General features: G+C 38.9%; 1 protein-coding gene across 7 annotated transcripts in view; it reads right to left on the minus strand.

Moving 5' to 3' along the window:
• Positions 1-19,306, minus strand: part of NCOA1 (nuclear receptor coactivator 1) — a 239,359-nt gene that overhangs the window by 13,088 nt on the left and 206,965 nt on the right. For all 7 annotated transcript variants that reach the window (XM_053891092.1, XM_053891091.1, XM_019450414.2 and 4 more), the window contains 3 exons: positions 11,850-11,951; positions 9,656-10,058; positions 2,732-2,906 (listed from right to left, as the gene is read on the minus strand). In XM_053891092.1, coding sequence (XP_053747067.1) covers positions 2,732-2,906; positions 9,656-10,058; positions 11,850-11,951 — 680 coding nt within the window. The remainder of the gene's footprint in view (positions 1-2,731; positions 2,907-9,655; positions 10,059-11,849; positions 11,952-19,306) is intronic.

The following is a 19,306-nucleotide window of genomic DNA, read 5'->3' on the forward strand; positions in this document are numbered from 1 at the left end:
GTGGCCTGTGTCAACTAATACGCTTTCACACGTGAAGCAAATAAGCAAGTGCGAATGCTTGAAGAGTTGATCTATTTTCTTCTTCAAGTGATTTGGCAAAGTCAAAGTTCACAAAAACCGTGGAAGTACAAGAAAAATTCAAGTCCACTTTGAATCTGAATTCAAGAAGTGACCCAGGTAGGGGAGGGAATCTCTGTATCCATTCACTCAACAGATGTACATTAAGTGCTCACCTGTTCTAAAGGATGGACATACCCGAGTAAACAAAAACAGAGTCCTGGCTTTTAGGATGATTATATTCTAGTTGGAGGAGACAGACCATAAACAGACAGACTAACACACAATATGTGTGGTGTTAAGTACTAGGAAGAGACATACAGAAGGCAAGGAAGGGATCAGGGGGTAGAAAATGCTGTTGTTTTGGAAATGATGGTCAGGGAAGTTTCATCTGGTGACATTTAGTATCTATGTCTAATAAGGTGACATTTAAGGAGAGACTTGAAGTGTGACAGCGCAAACCATGTGGCTACTGTGAGAAGAACATTCCAGCAGAGGGACTTAAAAATGCAAAGGCCCTGAGTTTGCAATGTACTTGGCACACGTGAGCACCAGAAGAATACACAGACACCAGTGTGGCAGACTGAGTGATGGCAATAGCAGCTGAGGTCAGAAGGTACCCAGGAACAAGATCATGTGGGCTTCACAGGCCCTATATTGTACTTTGAGTAAGTTGGTGAGTTCTGAGTAATGGACTGACATACTGCCCATGTTCTGAAAGCATCACTCTGGCTACCATGCGGAGATTACACGGCAGGGGAGTGAGGGTGGAAGCAGGAGACAGAAGGCTACTGCACAGTCCTGGAAAAAGATGGTGGCTCACACTAAAGAGTACAAGTGGGACGGGTAAGAAGTGAGAGCTGCTAAGAAGCTGATGTGATTTGCTGATGGCATGTCTGATGTGGGATGTGAGGGAAAGAGAAGAGGGTTTCTCCTGAATAACTGGAAGAATGAGGTTGTAGTTTACGGAGATGGGGAAAGGTAGGAGAGGAGCTTTGGGGAAGAAGACCGTGGTAAGTTTTAGATGCCTATCAGATTTCTGACTGGGATGTTGACTGAGCAGCTGGATGTACACCATGGTGTTCAGGGGAGAAGTCGGGGCTGGAGATTTAAAGCGGGGAGTCAGGAGCATCAACATGGGCATTTATAGCCGTTAACAGTGGATGGCATAACCAAGGGAGCAAGTAGACAGAATGAGCTCTGAGGATTTCAAGTGGAGGTCAGGGAGATGAGGAAATCCAGTGGAGGACACCAAGAGATAGGATGAGAGTCACCTTTCTCAAGAGAGAAAGCTGTTCCAGAACCCAAATGAAGAAGGGGCTTCAAGAAAGAATAAATGCTCAACTATATCAAATGCTACCAACGATCCCTGCATTTGGCATTGTAGAGGTCTTGCCTACCTTGACAAGAATACTCTGGAAAAGCGGCAGGGATGAAAGCCTGACTGGCCAACGAGGAATGGAAGGAGAGGTAGCATTAGAGTACAGTCTTTCAGGGAATTTAACTGTAAAAGGGTGTGGACCTGTCAGCCGGACCTTGTTTTTACCAAGACACGTTTAAGTGCTTAGGTGTAGGTATGGAGCAAGAGTTTAGTTGGGTTTATAACCATGGACCATGGACTCTAAAGTGAATTTAGGAAGCTGGGATTAGAACACATTAGGAGACTAACTTCTTCCTGCAGGTTATATAGATGGTTCCATTTCTACCTAATTCACACACAGTCCTCACTAAGAGCTACGCAGTTCTCAAAAGGGAAGATTTCCTCTCACCTTTCAGTGAACTTTAGGAGAATATGGTCTTAAGTTTTCAACTTTAACTGCCTTACTTATTATGTTGTCAGATCAAACGGCTTCCCTGTCATTAGAACCAAGACACAACCTAATTAAAACCCTTATAAAACTCAAGTGAAGTGTGAAAAGTTCAGCAGCCAGGATTTGGGGGGAAAATGACATCCGTGAGATAATTCTAAGCAGAATGGGCAAGGTGAGGCCACTGAAAATCTAGAGATTCAAAAAGCTGGATGAGGCAGAATGGCCTTAGAAGCCTCAAAACCTTTGCTGTTGCTATGAGATCTTTCAATCGTGCTGAGAAGGGTGAAACCTGTATGCTCACTATTCAGCTCTAGTGAATTCTGATGTTTTGCCATTCTTGCTTTAGATTTTCAGGATTTTCTAAAGTAGGCTCCATGCCCAGCATGGAGCCCAGCGCAGGGCTTGAACTCACGACCCTGAGATCAAGACCTGACCTGAGATCAAGAATCAGATGTTTAACCGACCGAGCCACCCAGGCACCCCTAAGACTTTTAGGATTTTTAAGTGTTTTTATAAAAAATGACTTTTTTTTTTTTTTTTTTAAAGTGCCCATTTCTATATCTGTCCCAGGGAAGCTCTGTTACACACGGGAGTTGATCACATTCTTCAGATGTGCTGGGGGTGGGATGGAAAGGTTGGGGGACATTAGGCCACTTTTCCATACTGTAAACATACAGATTTGTCTTAAAAACGACTTGAAACTTAAAGGATTTAAAAGTCATTATTTTTCTTTGCTAAAACACAAAATTCAGTTCCATGAACTTGCAAATGGCAGTAGCCAATAATCTATTTGGATTGTGAAGGCAGGAGTGTTCTGTGCTGCAGAGGATCAGGGATGTTCATATATCAAAACTGCCCCTTACTTGTTGTTTCCCATTGCTCCTTGCTGCCAGGCCTTCATGTCTGGTGACTGGTACCCCGAAGTGGGTGGAGTCTGCTGGAGCAGAGAGCTCTGAGGAGGAGGGATTGGCATCGGCACCATGGAGCTCCCAGGGCTTAGAGATGGAGCAAAGCTGGCCTCACCTTGGGGAACCATTCCTGCAAATTAACACAAATTAATTTAAGTGAATACTATAAATTTATGAATCCCATAAAAGAGAACCCCTCCCCCCCCCCCCCCCCAAGGATCTGTCATACTAGAAGTTAGAAATAGCCTATTCAACAGAGTAGAGAAAACATTTCAGTTTCTTCAAAATAAGGCCGGAAATTTCAGTATAAACAGTCAGACAAGTAAACATAAAATAAGTTTGGAAGAATGCTTTCTATTAACTGAGATATTGATTTGGGTACCAAGATTATGTATAATGGTTTTTTTTCTGTTCTTTGCTTACACGAATTTTTAAGTGTGAAACACATGTATGTCAGATTACCTGTGTCATAAAAATAAGTTAGAAAGGGAAAAAGGCTAAGACAAATGCATGTGTGAAATGAAAAATGACAAAGTTTTTCTGTCCATGCCTCAGTCACCTTTGTGGGCCCTTCTTCCCTTCCCTGTCCTTTCCTTTTAAGCTTTATTGAGATATAATCTACATAGCCTCAAATTCACTCATCGAACTGCACAACTCAATGATTTTTAGTAAACCATATGGAGCCATGCATCTATCACCCTGAAGGCCTCTGATGCCTGTCTACAGTCATTCCTTTCTCCTATCTCCAGCCTCAGGCAACCACTGATCTGCTTTCTGTCTTGACAGATGTGCCTTTTGGGGAATTCTCACATAAACGTAATCCTATAAGGTCTTTTGTGTCTGGCTTCTTAGTGTTTTTGAGGTTGACCATTCTGTAGCATTTATTGGTAGTTCATTCCTTTCTATGCAGGGCAATTCTTTTTTTTTTTTTTAAGTTTATTTATTTGAGAGAGAGAGAGAGAGAGGGAGAGACAGAATCCGAAGCAGGCTCTGCAATGTCAGCACAAGCCCGACGTGGGGATCGAACTCACGAGCTGTGAGATCATAACCTGAGTCAAAATCAAGAGTTAGATGCTTGACCAACTGAGCCACCAAGGTGCCCCTCTATGCAGGGTAATTCTTATTAGCAGCTATTGATATAATTGTGTTGAAAATCAGCTGGCCATAACATTAACAGTTTATTTATGGATTTTTATTCTGCTGCAGTGATCTGTGTGTCCACACTTGTACTAATACTATATTGTCCTCATTGATGTAACTCTATGGTAATTTTTGAAACTGACAGTCATCCAACTTGGCTTTTCTTTTTCAAAATTGTCTTGGCTACTCTGGGTCCTTTACATTCCCATATAAATTTTAGGAGAAGCTTGTCAGTTTCTTCAAAAAGCATGCTGACATTTTGACTGCATTGAATTGTGAGATCAATTTGGAGTGAATTTAGCATCTTTTCAGTCTTTTTCCAATTTCATTTTATACAGTTTCCATTGTTATATCTTCAAGTTCATGAATCTTTTCTTTTGTAATGCCTAATCTCCTTCTTATCCCATCTACTATACTTTTCATCTCAGACATTGTCCTTCTTTTCTCCAAAAGTTTGATTTTGGTTTTAGTTATATCATTCTTACCTTTACTTAGTATGTTCAAGCTTTCCTCCAGTTTCTTGACCATACAGAATGTATAATTATTATAAATTATACATTGAGACAATTGTATGACTCAATGTCCTGTCTACTAATTCTATCATTTGTGTGATTTGAGTTGGTTTTGATGACTGATTTTTCTCCTTATCATTGGTTTTATTATCTTGAATCTTTGGGTGCTTGGTAATTAAAAAGTTCGGAACCCAGACCTTGTGGATTTTACCTTGTTAGGTGCTAGATTTTTAAAAGTCCTTTAACTATTTTCAAACTTTGTCTGGGTTGTAGTTAGATTGTATGGAGACAGTTTAATTCTTTTGGGTCTTGTGCCTTAAGGGACAAGAGCAGAGTTTAGGGCATATTTTGCCCTATTACTGACGCAAAACCCTTCTGAGTATTCTACTTGACATCCCACGAATTATGAGGTTTTTAATTCTGGCTGGTGGGAAGAGAAGCTGGCCCTGTGCGAACTTTGTAGATTGTTCTCTATAATCTTTCCAGGTGTTTTTCCCTAGCATTGGTTTGTACACACACACACACACACACACACACACACACACACACCTGAGTGGGACCCTGTGCACATCTCTGTGGCTCTCTGTGTGACTCCTTCCTTGTCCTATGAGACCTCTAGTTTTCCTGAGACCTCTAGTTGCCTGGCTTTCCTGGACTCCCAGTTCCATGGGCTCGACTCAGAGAAACCACTGGCTCCTGTTGGATTCCCTCTCCATGTAGCATGGTCTGGACAATTTCAAGAACTATGGTTTAATGTACTTTGATTTTTTGTTTGTTTCAGATGGGAGAATAAATCTGGTTCCTGTTATTCCACCTTAGGCAAAAGTGTAAGTCCATAATAGTTTAAAAGAGTAAAAATGGATTTCTTTTCTAGGATTTCTGTTATGCTGGCACTTTGTATTTTTTTCCTGACAAAATACATTTCATAGTTAAATACTTTTGAGGTACTGAAAGTTATAAAGGTACAGAAAAAAAAAATAATGTCATAATTTGATTATCTATAATTTAGTATAATTCCTTCAAATCTTCCTTTATAAAATGTTGCACAATTTTGTGACCTGCTTCTTTCCCTTATGATTATATCATAAGCATGTTTCTGTGTTTTTAATGTCTCTTTATAAATATAATTGCATATTCTGTGTTTTGCCATTGTTATAATGATTTTTCTCTTTTTGTTTGGTTAACCTGGCTAGAAATGTAGTTAACTTATCCAATTTTGTTTTTTTTTTTTAAATAGGCTATGATTTTAAAAATATTTAAAATTTTCTGTGAAAGCTGAGCCAACTGTAGACTTCCTATTGTTTTTTCTTTCATTATATGTTTACTTTTTTCTTGGTAAAGATTTTATAAATAAAGCTACAGATTTTCTCTCTGCTGCTTCCTCCATGTGTAATTTAATCTCTGATAAATAATTTGAGTCAGAATATATGGAGAAATTATTGTTTTCATCTATGACTCTAGAAGGTGGTTTTTCCCCCCAACACCTTCATTTATATGTTGACTATCTGCACACATTCTAAATTTTAACCATTTTGGTTGCGATCTTTGAAAAATTGCTTCTTGGTTCCTAATGCATTCTTAACCTCACTAATGGTGAAATAATTATTTTCAGAAAAATATATATGTGGGGGAGGAAAAGATACTTATTGTATTCTGGACATTATTCTATAGAATCAAAGTTGAACACGATGTAAGAGATTGCAAGTATATCAGCATAGTTTCTGACATTTCTTTCTGGACTCATCTCACATTCTGTTTTCCTTATCAGATGACCTCATTTTAGTCCGAAGAACCAGCTTGTGAATGATAACTGGAGGGGTAGTCAGAATTCTGATTCTGGCCCCGCTATCACATTGGACCTTGGGATCCCTTGGACTAGACAATCTAGTTCCTTCCAGTTTAAAATTTCTATAGTTCTGTCTTTGCCTAGACCAGGCTAAGTATTCCTGTTGGACCATAAACAGTATCACGGCCATTTGGCAGCAGCAACTAGAAAGGGGATTCATCTTTCCATTCATTTACTTCTTCAAAGATTCATTGAGCAGCTACTCTCCCCACCAGATCACTGTGCTAAGCAACAGAGAAACCAAAAGGGTTAATGCTTTGTTCAATCAAGGACCTTGCTGTTTAAAAGTAAGGCAGGTAGGTGAACAAGTGGCTGTAAGACAGGGTGATGGGTGCTTATGATTGGGAGCAGTCAGGGAAGGCTTCCCAGAGGAGGCATCTCTGGAAGACGGGAGTAACAGGAATGAGGCAGGTGAATGAAGGATATTGGTTTGAGACAGAGGATACAGGATGTACAAGGCCTAGTAAGTAAAGAGAGTGAGGTATGCACTCTTCCTTGGAACTTGAGAAGTCTGTTACAACTGGAACACTGAGACATGGAGAAAAGGGGAAGAGGAACTGATGAGTCCAACTTTGGACAAGTTGAATTTGGGTGCTGGTCAAAAGAAAATTCAAGTATGTCTGTCATCAGGCAGCTGTGCACAAGAGCCAAGAGATCTGGTTAGGGATACAGAAGAGAGTCATTAGCATGAAGAGGTCACTGAAGCCACAGGAGTAGATGAGATCACTTAGGAGGAATGGGTGGAGTAGCATGTTTACTGTAGTTCACAGAACAGGGAGCTGTGGACTGGCTTCAAGGAATTCATGAAGTGGGTACAAAATTTTGTAAAAATTTCCATCATATTTACTTTAAATATCACCTTAGTATCAAATAAATTTTAAATGTCTAATTCTGTTCTTGTGCACTCATCATTGAGGCACGATAGTCTAGAAAAGTTTGTGGTTTTCGGAAAGAAAAGAAAGCATACTCTGCCATTAATATTACCCACACATTCCTTCATTTACTTTGGGCCTAATTGAAAAGACGCCAAAGCAAAAGACAAAAGTTAATGAATTCAACTTTTGGTTTTACTATCATCAATGAACACAACAAACTTTTTCTGCCAAGGGCCAGATGGGAAATATTTCTGGTTTTGCAGGCTACAAGGTTTCTGGTATAATTACTCAACTCTGTATGAAGCCAACCACAGATGACACTATGTAAACTAATGAGGATGGTTACAATCAAACTTTATGTTACAAATTTTATTTATAAAAACACGTGGCGGCCTTGATTTTATTTTATTTTTGAAAGAAGGCCTCATTTGAAAAGGCTGAAAACTTTTCCAGAACTTGAGTTTGTATTCCCACAAAACCTGGTCTTGAAGATTTCTACCAGATTGCTGATAATGTTGGAATGAGGTTGTAACTTAGAGCAGTGGAAAAACTAAAAACATTGCCTCTTTAAATGTTCTTTTGCTCTCCAGAAAAACTGCCAATTCCCCCCTATTATTTTGAAGCAGTTCAGGGAAGAACTGAAAGCTCTGTCATTCATTTCAATTTGCACCTGGATGAAAACAACCACTCTCCCGAGTGCATCCAGCGTCTGGGTTTTGTTTGTAGTATGAATGCTGACTTTACCAAAGATGAATTCTTACTTTGTGAAAAGCATTTTCCTGCCCATCAAAATTTGGACTAGAAGAAAAATCCATGTACCAGATAGAGCCTTACAAAGGGTAGCAACACATCCAGCTGTGCGGCTTAGAGAAGTAAACTCCACCAGCTCATTATCTCAATCACTGTGTACCACAACAGATCAGACTAGACCCACAACTCTGAAAGAAATCTTGTCAATTTCACTGGCAATGGGGTTCTGAAGCCCTGCTTTTCTAGGTGGCTTTGTGGAGGAACCAGAGCGGGATAGGAAGTTCTTTCTTGGCTTTCCAGAGAAGAGGTGTTAAAGAGCATGACTGAAAATAGATAGAAGTACTGTTTTCATTCTTATTTTTTTAAGAGAAAAGAGTCTTTGGGGAATTTACTAATGTTTGGCTTACTCACAGCTATTTTTTTTTCACCAGTGAACGAGATAATCTTTTGATTTGAGGCTCTGTAATCAATATTATGAATGCAACTCTATTTGCTGTCTGGGCTAAGTTGCCTTTTGAAGAGCAGTGGGGAAAGAGATATCTAATGGAGTCTTCTAACGTTGGAGGAAGTACTTCAGCAGGCTGGAATAAAGTGAAAAAGCCTTGTCAAGTTCTTTGCATGCAGAAATCGTAAGACACATGAAAGTGGCCTTCAAAAGGTTCAGACGATATTATAATTAGGATATGGATTTATAATCCTTTTCTTGCCCATACAGATATTGTCAGTGATATAAGCCAGCCAAAGATGACTTCATTGTGCTGAGGACAAAGGAACTGATGTGACATAATTTTGAGTAAAAGGTTTTAGAGAATTCTGGTGCTGTCTGACACAAGTCTCCCTAGATAACTTAATTTGATAGTCACAGGATTTTAGTACTTGTTGCCACCAGAATGAAAGTCTACATTGATTTGGCTGTCAAAGTTGATAAGCATATTGCCATGTAAGAAACCTCTATAGAGCCTCAACATTTTATTCAAGTCAAATAGCAGCCTTCTCATGGAAATTCATTTTTAGGCTGCCTTATAATTCACTTTTTCTTTCACTTATAAAATGAAGGGATTTGTTTCAATTTTTCCCCAGGAATTTGCCATTAAATTTGCATCAAAGTTTGATTAAATATCATGGATTAAACAAATGTGTTTTATTGCCACTACCCATTAGAATCTGAAAGCGACAGAAGTAAAATTTAAAGGGACATCATCCGCTAGGACAAAGAGAATAGAAGGGAGACAGTGCAAACAAAAGCTTAAAAAGGAAAAAACCTTCTGAAAGCCAGAAAGTTCCTGATATTCCAGAGGAATAGCTTGTAACTTAAACAGCTAAGAGTGCTCCAATGAGAAGTCTGAGACACTTTGTAAAGATGTGTTATCCCTATATAAACTATCAAAAGACCAAAATCTCCAACATAAGGAAAACACTGTAGGCAAATTTTGGGTTAATGTACTTCAACTCACTGTCTGAAGTGGACTCTCATGAGATTCTCACAAGGACCCGTGACAGAAAGTAAGAAAATAAAAGAATATGCTTTGCAGACAAAATGTTAAAAATGTTAGAATCAGACAGGTCCTTCTGGATCGTGTCATTAATCATCTTAGCTTTCAACGAGCCTCAATGAGCCATTAGTGGCAAGAGAGGAGTCTGAAGCCTGGATCTCCTGACTCCCAGGTCAGCGTCTTTCTTCTTCAGCTCACTGCCTCACCGTCAGTGAGCCTGTACGTACACGTAATAAAGCAGCATAGAGGTGTAATCCTCATACCTGATCCTGGATACTGGAAGACATTCTGCTGCATCTGAGGATTGATTCCAGTGCCAAACTGTCCTCCCATGTTTCCTGTCATGCCTCTGTTCACCATGCTGTTGCGGTTGGCCAAGGTTGACTCGGGATTTGCTGCCAGTTGTGAAAACGGGCTGGTAGAAGCAGGTGGGGTTCCTGGATTTGTACCATAGTTTGGTGGGTAGGGAAATTGCTGCGGAGCACCCTGAGGAAGACGGGGGTTCCCCATTTGAACTGGCAGTCCAGATGAGGGAGGGAGGTTGTTCCCAAAGCTTTGTTGCCTCATGAGCATGGCTCTCTGCTGCTGTATTAGCTGCCTCTGTCGGTGCTGTTGGCTGTACAACTCCCGCTGGCGCTGTGCCAACATTTGGGCGTTCAGGGGTGGCTGCAAAGGAGAAAACAAATCCTCACTTATTAATATTGTTATCATCGCCACCTATTTTGGAAAGCTTACAGGATAAAGCCTAGTAGCTTGGGACATCAAAATATGTAGCAATTATCACTATGACTTCGATCTTATCTGACTTTAGGTTGTTACGAGACTTTTTTCTTTTTCATTTCCCCCAAATTTACTGTGTTTCTTAGTCCCCTCCCTTTTTAATGTTTACTTATTTATTTTGAGGGAGAGAGAGAAAAATCCCAAGCAAGCCCCGTGCCACCAGGGCAGAGCCTGACACGGGGCTCGATCCCACGATCATGATCCCACGCGATCATGACCTGAGCTGAAATCAAGAGTCAAAACACTCAACTGATTGAGCCACCCAGGTGTGCCCCTGCCTTTTTGCACTAAGATCAGTTATTCCACTTTCATGAATAAAATGTGATTATAGTTGATTTTAATTTTCTTCATATTTCCTATATTTTCCAAATTATTTATAATGAACACGTATTACCTTTACAATCAGAAAAACCTACAAATACTGTTTAAAAAGGAAGAATCAGAAATCCAGGATCCAGTGCCAAATAAATTGTTACTTAAAAAGGAAATAATTCATTAGAAATAAAATAATAAACAGAAATAAATGGAACCAGCTATTTTATATCATTGTTGCAGTAAAGACTGCTCCAGGCATTGGAGTACGTATTTTAACAGCTGTAACAGTAGGAATGATAAAGGAAGCCATAAAAGTAGGCTAAAATCACTTTTTGGTCTAACCCGTAAAGCAATATGGCATGTCAATAAAGCCTTCCTCAGAAAATTTCAATTCAGACTGAGGATCAGGTTAGAGCATATAGCTCCTTTAAAATTAAACTTGCCAACCAGATATAGTCCAATCTAGAAGAAACTGTGACATATGACTTTCTGACACAAATCATCTTTATGTGAATTCCAAAAGTGGGGTCTTCTTTCCTTATAACCTAATTAACCTTGTATGACCTAATCACTGATGTTTCTTAAAACAGAGAAACCCAAGTATGGATCCATGAAGACACCAATGTCTGCTGCTTAACAGTAGTTTCTGTCAATATTTATCCTTTTGGTTAACAGTTAGCTTCCTGTATTTGCCCAAATCCATCTAGGTGCATTTCATGGAGAAAAGAAAAGTTGTTTGAATCCTCTCTAAAATTCCTCATCTCCCAAATTTGTGTGTCACCTTGGTTAAGGAAACATAAAAAAAGTGGTCGAAGCAAAAATATTAAAGTATGTGTGGAAGTTAAGCAGGGAGTGAGTACTAGACAAGACTCAGAAGGCTACCCAATTCTTTTTATGGTTAAAGTTCCAGTGGCTCGGGGTTCATATCCAAGGATTGTTAAAACAAATGAAAAATAAATAGAAAATGCTGATGCTCAGACTGAGCAGAGAACACAAGGTAGGTAAGATAACTCAGCAACGTAACTGAGTTTTGATCAGGTTTCAGCTACCATTCACACAGTTTCTTATCTAGGCTTCTTATTACTGGTATTATTTGGGATAGCAGTAAGAGTTTGCTACTTATTCATCGGGTATCTAATAGCAGTGACAACAATACCAATAAAACCAAACAAGGAACCCTTGGCTTCAGATCAAATATCAGTAAGGGGTATCACAAGTCGATTATAAATTCATTCTAGAAGAAAGCTGGACTACTACATAAGAAGATCAGTTCACAGACCATTTCAGACACTCCAGTCAACACTTGGAGAAACACAGCTCGGGCTGGAGGAGTACTAACAATGCCTGGTTTTCTCACAGTACCTGAGGTGTAATCTGCTGCTGCATGCCTGATCTCATATTGATGCCAACAGGAGTGTTTGCTGCAAACTGGTTTAAGATAGCTTGCCGATTTTGGTGTATCAACTAGAGAAAAATGTAAACAATGAGATATCATATTTCTATATGCAAACATATACTTTGGCCCTCACAGAGTGACATAACCTTTTTATTGATTACTAACAAGTAGTATTACAGGTTTAGTAAGATTATTTCCCATGTTTATTTGCCAAAAGGCTGGCAATTCCTAACATTTATCAAATACTTCTTGTCTACAGAACACCAAATATGACAAAGCATTTAAAAGCAGAATCCATATTCATGTACATATATATATATATACATATATATATATATATATATGCAGATAGGTATATACACATATCGTACATACAGCGTACTTTTTAAAACATGCTAATACTTAATTATTTCAGTCAAGTACAATAATGGAGAGAAAAGAAACATCAGCCCTTGGTCTTCAACACTTGTAAATATAAAAATAAGTATATAATAGGGCACATTCTATAAAAGTTTGGAAGATGAATGGAAAAGTTGAGGCACTTCTCATTTGAAGACGGACTGTCGGATGGGTACATATTTGGGGAAATCCAACATGATTTCATTCACTGAAGAGAATTATGTAAGAAACAAATGGTTTGAGAAAATAGACTATTTATTTAACTAGAAGAAGTAATTACTTTAGACCAGCATTTCCCAAATTGGTGTTCTAAAGAACACTGTTCTGCAGGATATTAATAGATGTGCCAGGAAAATAGCATGCTGTGCTGTATTAAGTATTGGAAATGATGGGTTACACAAGGTGAAACAGATTTCTTTACTGCAGTAATTCTATGAGCCTTTAATTGACCAAAGCACACTATGGATCTTCAAGAAGGCGTTATACTATGCAACTTGTTCTCAGAAACCTTTTTTCCTGACACGTAGCCATTAACATGACTACAGAACAATCTTGTATGGAACGCTAGTTTGGAAGACGCTGTCTGTATTGGACTTAGGGTTCCAGGTCATAGGCATTCCTTAACTTTATCAGGTAACAAAACAAGCATCCTTGGAAGTGATATTTCCTGATAAACAATCTATAGCTTAAAGAATTTCTTGCTCAATAATTTGATATGAATAAACTGTTCAGAGAGATAACAGCAACAATATCAATACTATTTTGTGTTTATATGGTATTTTATAACATAAATTACTAATAAACACATTAACATGTCAATATAGTTTACATTTTAATACATTTAATATATTCCAATATACTAAATGCAAACTAGAAAGACTAAGAAAGTTTTGTAAGAAAATCCATATTGTTGTAAAAAGTGATGAAATCACCCATTTCCAAACAGCTCAATTCTTAATTCTGGTTTCATTAATTTTCTGACTCCCATTAGGTCAGAAAACAAACTGTTTTTGGGGGGAAAGCTCAACAGAATATAAGGATTAAAATGAAAATTTTCAGGCATTTGTGGAATATGATAAAACATTTGGAATCGCTTAAAAAATAAAGATATGAACATTATGGTTTTAAAAGTCAAAGGGACTCCTAAGTACAAAAATCTATATACTTGTTAAATTCTACAGACCACAGACATACGTTTAAATAAACCATGAATTTTATGAAGATTTATAAACAAAACAAAACAAAACAAAACTAACTGTATGCAAGATACTACATAAGGTTTGAAGGCTAAAGAGGTGAGCATATTTCTTTCCTCCAGGAATTCTCTGTTGAGTGGCACAGGCCAATAAAGAATGGCGCCACCCACAAGTGCTGTACGTGTGTATACAGGGATGTCTACAACTAACTCAGCCGAAGACATGAAGGGAGGGACCAAGGGCATGAGTGAGCTCAATGGGACCTTGAAAGATGAGAATGCCAGCTGGCAGGAGGATGGCAGAGTTAACCTGAGGCAGAAAGTACAGCGAGTCTAAAAACAGAAGACAAAGCAATGAGGACAGGTGAAAATACACGAATACGCAGTGATGAAGACAAGTAATGTTGCTGGGGGAGTGGGAGTTGGGATTCCAAACTTACAGCTTTATATATTCTTGGAATTGTGAGACAGTGTGAGAATGCAATGGGTGGGGATGGAGGAAAGATGCCTGAGAAGTCGTAAAATTGAGAAAATAACCTCAGGAAATATATTACTACCTTGGAAAATAAACAGGCTATTTTTGGAAGTAGAAGAAATTACTGCAATCTACAAGCACTTTCTGCAAAATTGATCTGTTTCTGCCCTTGAAATAATTCTTATTCATTTCCCCATCCTCCCCTTGACCATCTCTGTGCACAACCTGACTAATGCAGTGTACAGCTGCCTCACTCTGACCTACTAAACTGCTACCCATTATCTAGCAAGCAGATCAAGCTCTATTTCTGCCAAGGAAGTCTTCCCAAAATGATCACCATATCCTTTAACTCCTTGGAAATCTTGACTTTTGGTTGGTGGGTGGAGAGAGGTCAGTAGTCTTTACAGCTGGGGACATAAATTCAAAAGTCTACAGAGGCCAGGTCAAAAGACTTTTATTATAAAAGGAAATGTGGGGCTTGAGGCCAGTGGAACAGTACAAACTCAACCCACATGTATAAAACACCCCCCCCCCTTTCTCTCTCTCTCTCACACACACACACACACACACACACACACACAGACACACACACACACACACAGACAAACACACACACACCCAGAGTTCAGACCAGCTGACATTTTGTCTGTCTGAATGTTTTGGTTTTTTTTCCAATGCCTTACCAAGAAGTCCTTCTATAGGAAAACTAAAAGATGATTACCTAGCTAGAGGTTCTCAATCAGGGATGATTCTGCCCCACAAGAGACATTTAGCAATGTCTGAAGACATTTTTGGCTGTCTTGGGGAAAGGCTGCTACTGGCATCTAATGGGTAGAGGTCAGGGATGCTGCTAAACGTTCTTAAATGAATGGGAAAGTGCCCTATAACTAGAATTATCTATCCCAAACTTTCAAGAGTGCCAAGATTGAAAACCTGGATTCAGCCACCGTGTAAATTTTTGACAAGGAGTTCTTTTAAAGAAGCTCATTCTTACATCAGGCAGTTTTCATTGTCAGAATTCTAGAGGTGAAATTTGCCTCCCTGTATTTTCTGCCCTTTGATCTTAGTTCTACTTTCTGGTTACTTCTATTTTCTACATAATATAAAAAATTATCAATAGTGGTTCTTCTACCAGTTCCATACCCTTCTTCAGTACCCTAACACATAACACAATTGGACTTGACTTGTTTTAAGATGGCTAAGTAATCACATTTCTTTACCTGTCTCAACTGTTACTCTCTTTTCAAAAAAATTTTTGTAATATTTATTTATTTTTGAGAGAGACAGAGACAGAATGCGAGTGGGTTAGGTGTAGAGAGAGGAAGACACAGAATCCGAAGTGGGCTCCTGGCTCTGAGCTGTCAGCGCAGAGTCCGACGCAGGGCTCGAACTCACGAGCTGTGAGATCATGACCTGGAGCTGAAGTTGAATGCTCAACCAACTGAGCCACCCAGGCACCCCTCCCTTTTCATATTATCCTTTTCTTGGGAGTATGAGGACCCTTGCTGGAGAAGAAGAAAACAAAACTAGAACAGAATAATTACATCTCTTATCAGCCAATGTTATACCATTTTCTACAAGCAACAGGTCTACCCATTTTTGCTGCTGTCCTTTTCTGAAAATAGAACTTTAGAAATTCTTTTTTTTTTTTTAATGTTTTTATTTATTTTTGAGACAGAGAGAGAGCATGAGCAGGGGAGGGGCAGAGAGAGAGGGAGACACAGAATCCAAAGCAGGCTCCAGGCTCCGAGCTGTCAGCCCAGAGCCTGACACGGGGCTCAAACTCACAGACTGTGAGATCATGACCTGAGCTGAAGTTGGACGCTTAACCAACTGAGCCACCCAGGCGCCCCATCAACTAATGCATCTCTACTAGTTTCCTAGGGTGTTTTTCCTCCCCTTGCCCCCCCCCCCCCCCGCCACCAACTAGGGATTATTCATAACTGTATAATAAAATTTAAAATCTTAGAATCTTTTTACTCTTTGTGTACCATATTCCAGTCAATGAGATATAGTTAAGGTCAAGAAATAGGTTTTTAAACTGATCTTCTTAAAATCCATTAAAAAGAAATAAACTGTGATGTAGATCTGAGTTTGTACCTTTCTTTTCTCAAACCATCAGGCACTGTCCTAAATTCCTGCCTATGAGATGTTTTACATCTCCTGTGTTTCACAAGAGGGAAGAAGGCATGAGAGGATATGACCAACAAGTAAACAGATGATTTCAATCTAGAGAGATAAGTGTATTATGAACACCATGTTATGAATCTGAGATATTCTGGATACTAATCCTTTGTCAGTTATACGGGGTTGCAAATATCTTCCCTGAGTCTATGGCTTGTCTTTTAACCTTGTTTATGGTTATCTTTTTTTTTAATGTTTATTTATTTTTGAGAGACTGAGAGAGACACAGCACGACTGGGGGAGGGGCAGAGAGAGAGGGAGACACAGACTCTGAAGGGACACAGACTCCGAAGCAGGCTCCAGGCTCTGAGCTGTCCACACAGAGCCTGACGCAGGGCTCGAACCCACAAACCACGAGATCATGACCTGAGCCAAAGTCAGAGGCTTAACAGACTGAGCCACCCAGGCGCCCTGTTATCTTTTGTAAGTTTTAAACTTGGAATGCAAAAATCAACCTTTTCCTTTATGTCATTTTTTTTAGGGCCACAGAAATCTCATATTCATATTTAGGTCATTAAAATACCCAGAATTTATGTTTGTGCATGGCATGAGATAATGAATCTAATCGAATTTTTTCCCCTCATGGACAGCCAAACGTACTAGCATTTATTCTATAGGCCATCCTTTCTCCACTGATTGCCACTTCTGTCCCTTATAAAATCTTTATATACATCTGAGTGTATGTCTGGGTTCTCTACTGTGTTCCAATTGGAAGAACTGTCTATCCCTATGACAGTTCCACATTGTTTTAAGTTCCAAAGCTTGGTTTTAAATCTTGGTATCTGGTAAGGCAAGTTCATCCTCCTTCTTTAAGATTTCGTACTCATGCTTCTAAAATAAAGTTAGCATTTATTTGTTAAGTTTCATGTTGAGATTCTGACTGGAATTCTACTGAATTTAATTAATTTCAGAACAATTGTCATCTTTAAAAAAATTTAACATTCATTTCTGAGACAGAGAGACAGAGTATGAGTAGGGGACAGGCAGAGAGAGAGAGGGAGACACAGAATCTGAAGCAGGCTCCGGGCTCTGAGCTGTCGACACAGAGCCTGGTGTGGGCCCGAACCCAGGGACCATAAGATCATGATCTGAGACAAAGTCAGACACTTAACCGACTGAGCCACCCAGGCGCCCCCCAAAATTGCCATCTTTATGATAGTCTTTCAACTCACTAATATCTTCGTTTGGATCTTTTTTTTAACTTGCAATTACGATTAATAATTTTCTAAGTTTTATAAATTGGGAACATATTTTGAAATTATATTTCCTAATTGGTTGTTGATAATAAAAAGGATTGCTATTAATCTTTATTTCTTGGGTTTTTTTTTTTTTCTAGAAACACTGCGAAACTTCTCAATTAATTCTAAGTCCTCTGTAGGTTCTCTTGGATTTTCTACATAAGCAGTTGCAGTGTTCGTATATGATTATTTTGTTTCTTCCTCATGTTTGCTTTCTATTTCAAAATCACTTAATTTTTAGTATGCCAATTTTTAGTGTTTTTCTTTTTCTCTGCACTAATATGAACTTATTCATTTAAAATATACATCCTGTCATCTAATGGAATTCAGGCAGGAGAAAGGGCAAGTGTTCCATCTCAGTTCACCAATTTGATCCCAACACGTGCAACTTTAAATAAACCTCCATTTCTTGATTTTATCAGGTATTGTTATTGCCAACTCACAGCCATTTACCCTCCCCTTCCTCCTCAATGACAAACTCGGAGTTTGTTCAGCTGACTATCCCAAATCATGCACAAGGGGTTAACTGTGTGCTCTAAGCCAATCCTTGCCATCAGGTGGTTAAGGGTGTACATGTGACTCAGTTCTGGCTGGCCAGACATGTGAAAAAACAATTTTCCCCCTGTTTTCTTTTTTTGGAGTGGTAGGGAGGAAAGAAGGGCAAGAACCTGGAAAAAGCTTCTTGGCTTACGGAAAAAGATGCACAGGTGCATGTGATATTTGTAACCACTGGAGCCATTTTTCTAGTTGCCAGGGATTAGAGAGTAAAAAGATAGAAAGAACGTAGGTCCTTGGATAACATTCTTGAGCCTGTGAGGTAACCACACCTCAACCTGTCTCTACTTTGTATCATCTCATTATCTGAGTCAAAATACTTTTTAAAAATGGTTTCACTCCTTTGAATTGATGTTTTTTCTTTCCATGTTGCTGAAAGCATCTTAACTGAAACGATGATGGAGATAAGCCTTGGCCAGACCTCACAGAGAGCCCTTAACTCACACAGAAGACTCCAAGCATTTACAGACTGTGGACTGGGATGTCCCACTGTTATACAGAAGAACTTATGGTCCAGAACCCAGAAAGTAGGTCTGGATGATGAGGCTCATTTGGTAGCAAAGTATTGTCTTACACGGCATTATAGGTTGTTTTGTGTACTGACATATCTCAGGGCTCAAAACTTTCTCTAACTTGATGGATATTTCACTCTGTTGGGTTACCAAGACCACCGAACTTTGGACATGTCTCCCTGATATTTAAAGGAAGCAACAAGGAGCCACATTCGTCTATTTGCACCCTTATTTCATGTGTACCCTCTGCATTGCTACCTCTGCTTATCAGCTGTTTTAGGAAAAAATCAAAGTAAAAGTGATTTTTTTCCCCAAACTACGTGTGAATTATTATCTCATCCATTCACAAACCTAACCTAGACTGTTGATCTGGCCTTGCTCAATGAACCCTTGCCTTTAAACAGTATTTACTGACTCTACCCTGTAAAATGAAAATCAGCACACCTACGTTTTCCTCTACTTTTTGGGTTAACCCTTAATCACTACTTGCACTGTTATGTAAGTTTCCAGTTGTGTATGTTTGGAATACTCCAAGCTGATGGGAAGTTCTAAAAGTTGCCTGTATCTCCTTAATTCTTTGTATTCCTCATAGTACCTAGTAGTCTCCCTAAATATGTTTTGCGAATGACATGTTTTGTGAACCAATAAGCATTTCTTATTCTTGTGCTCTCTACTGAATAATGACAAGTTATAGCAAGAGGTAGTTTACCTTCAGCTAATACTCAGAACACATTACTATTTCCTTTCTAGATTTCTCTTTTCTTCCCTCTCTTCCCCTAATTGCTCTTTCAGTTCTTTATTCCACCCTAGAATTTTAAATAGTATTCCTTTTTTTTTGTTATTATACCATTAATAATTTTTTCCT

This window comes from Panthera pardus, unplaced genomic scaffold (genome assembly GCF_024362965.1).
Source record: "Panthera pardus isolate Hobbes unplaced genomic scaffold, ASM2436296v1 HiC_scaffold_26, whole genome shotgun sequence".
NCBI lineage: Eukaryota > Metazoa > Chordata > Mammalia > Carnivora > Felidae > Panthera > Panthera pardus.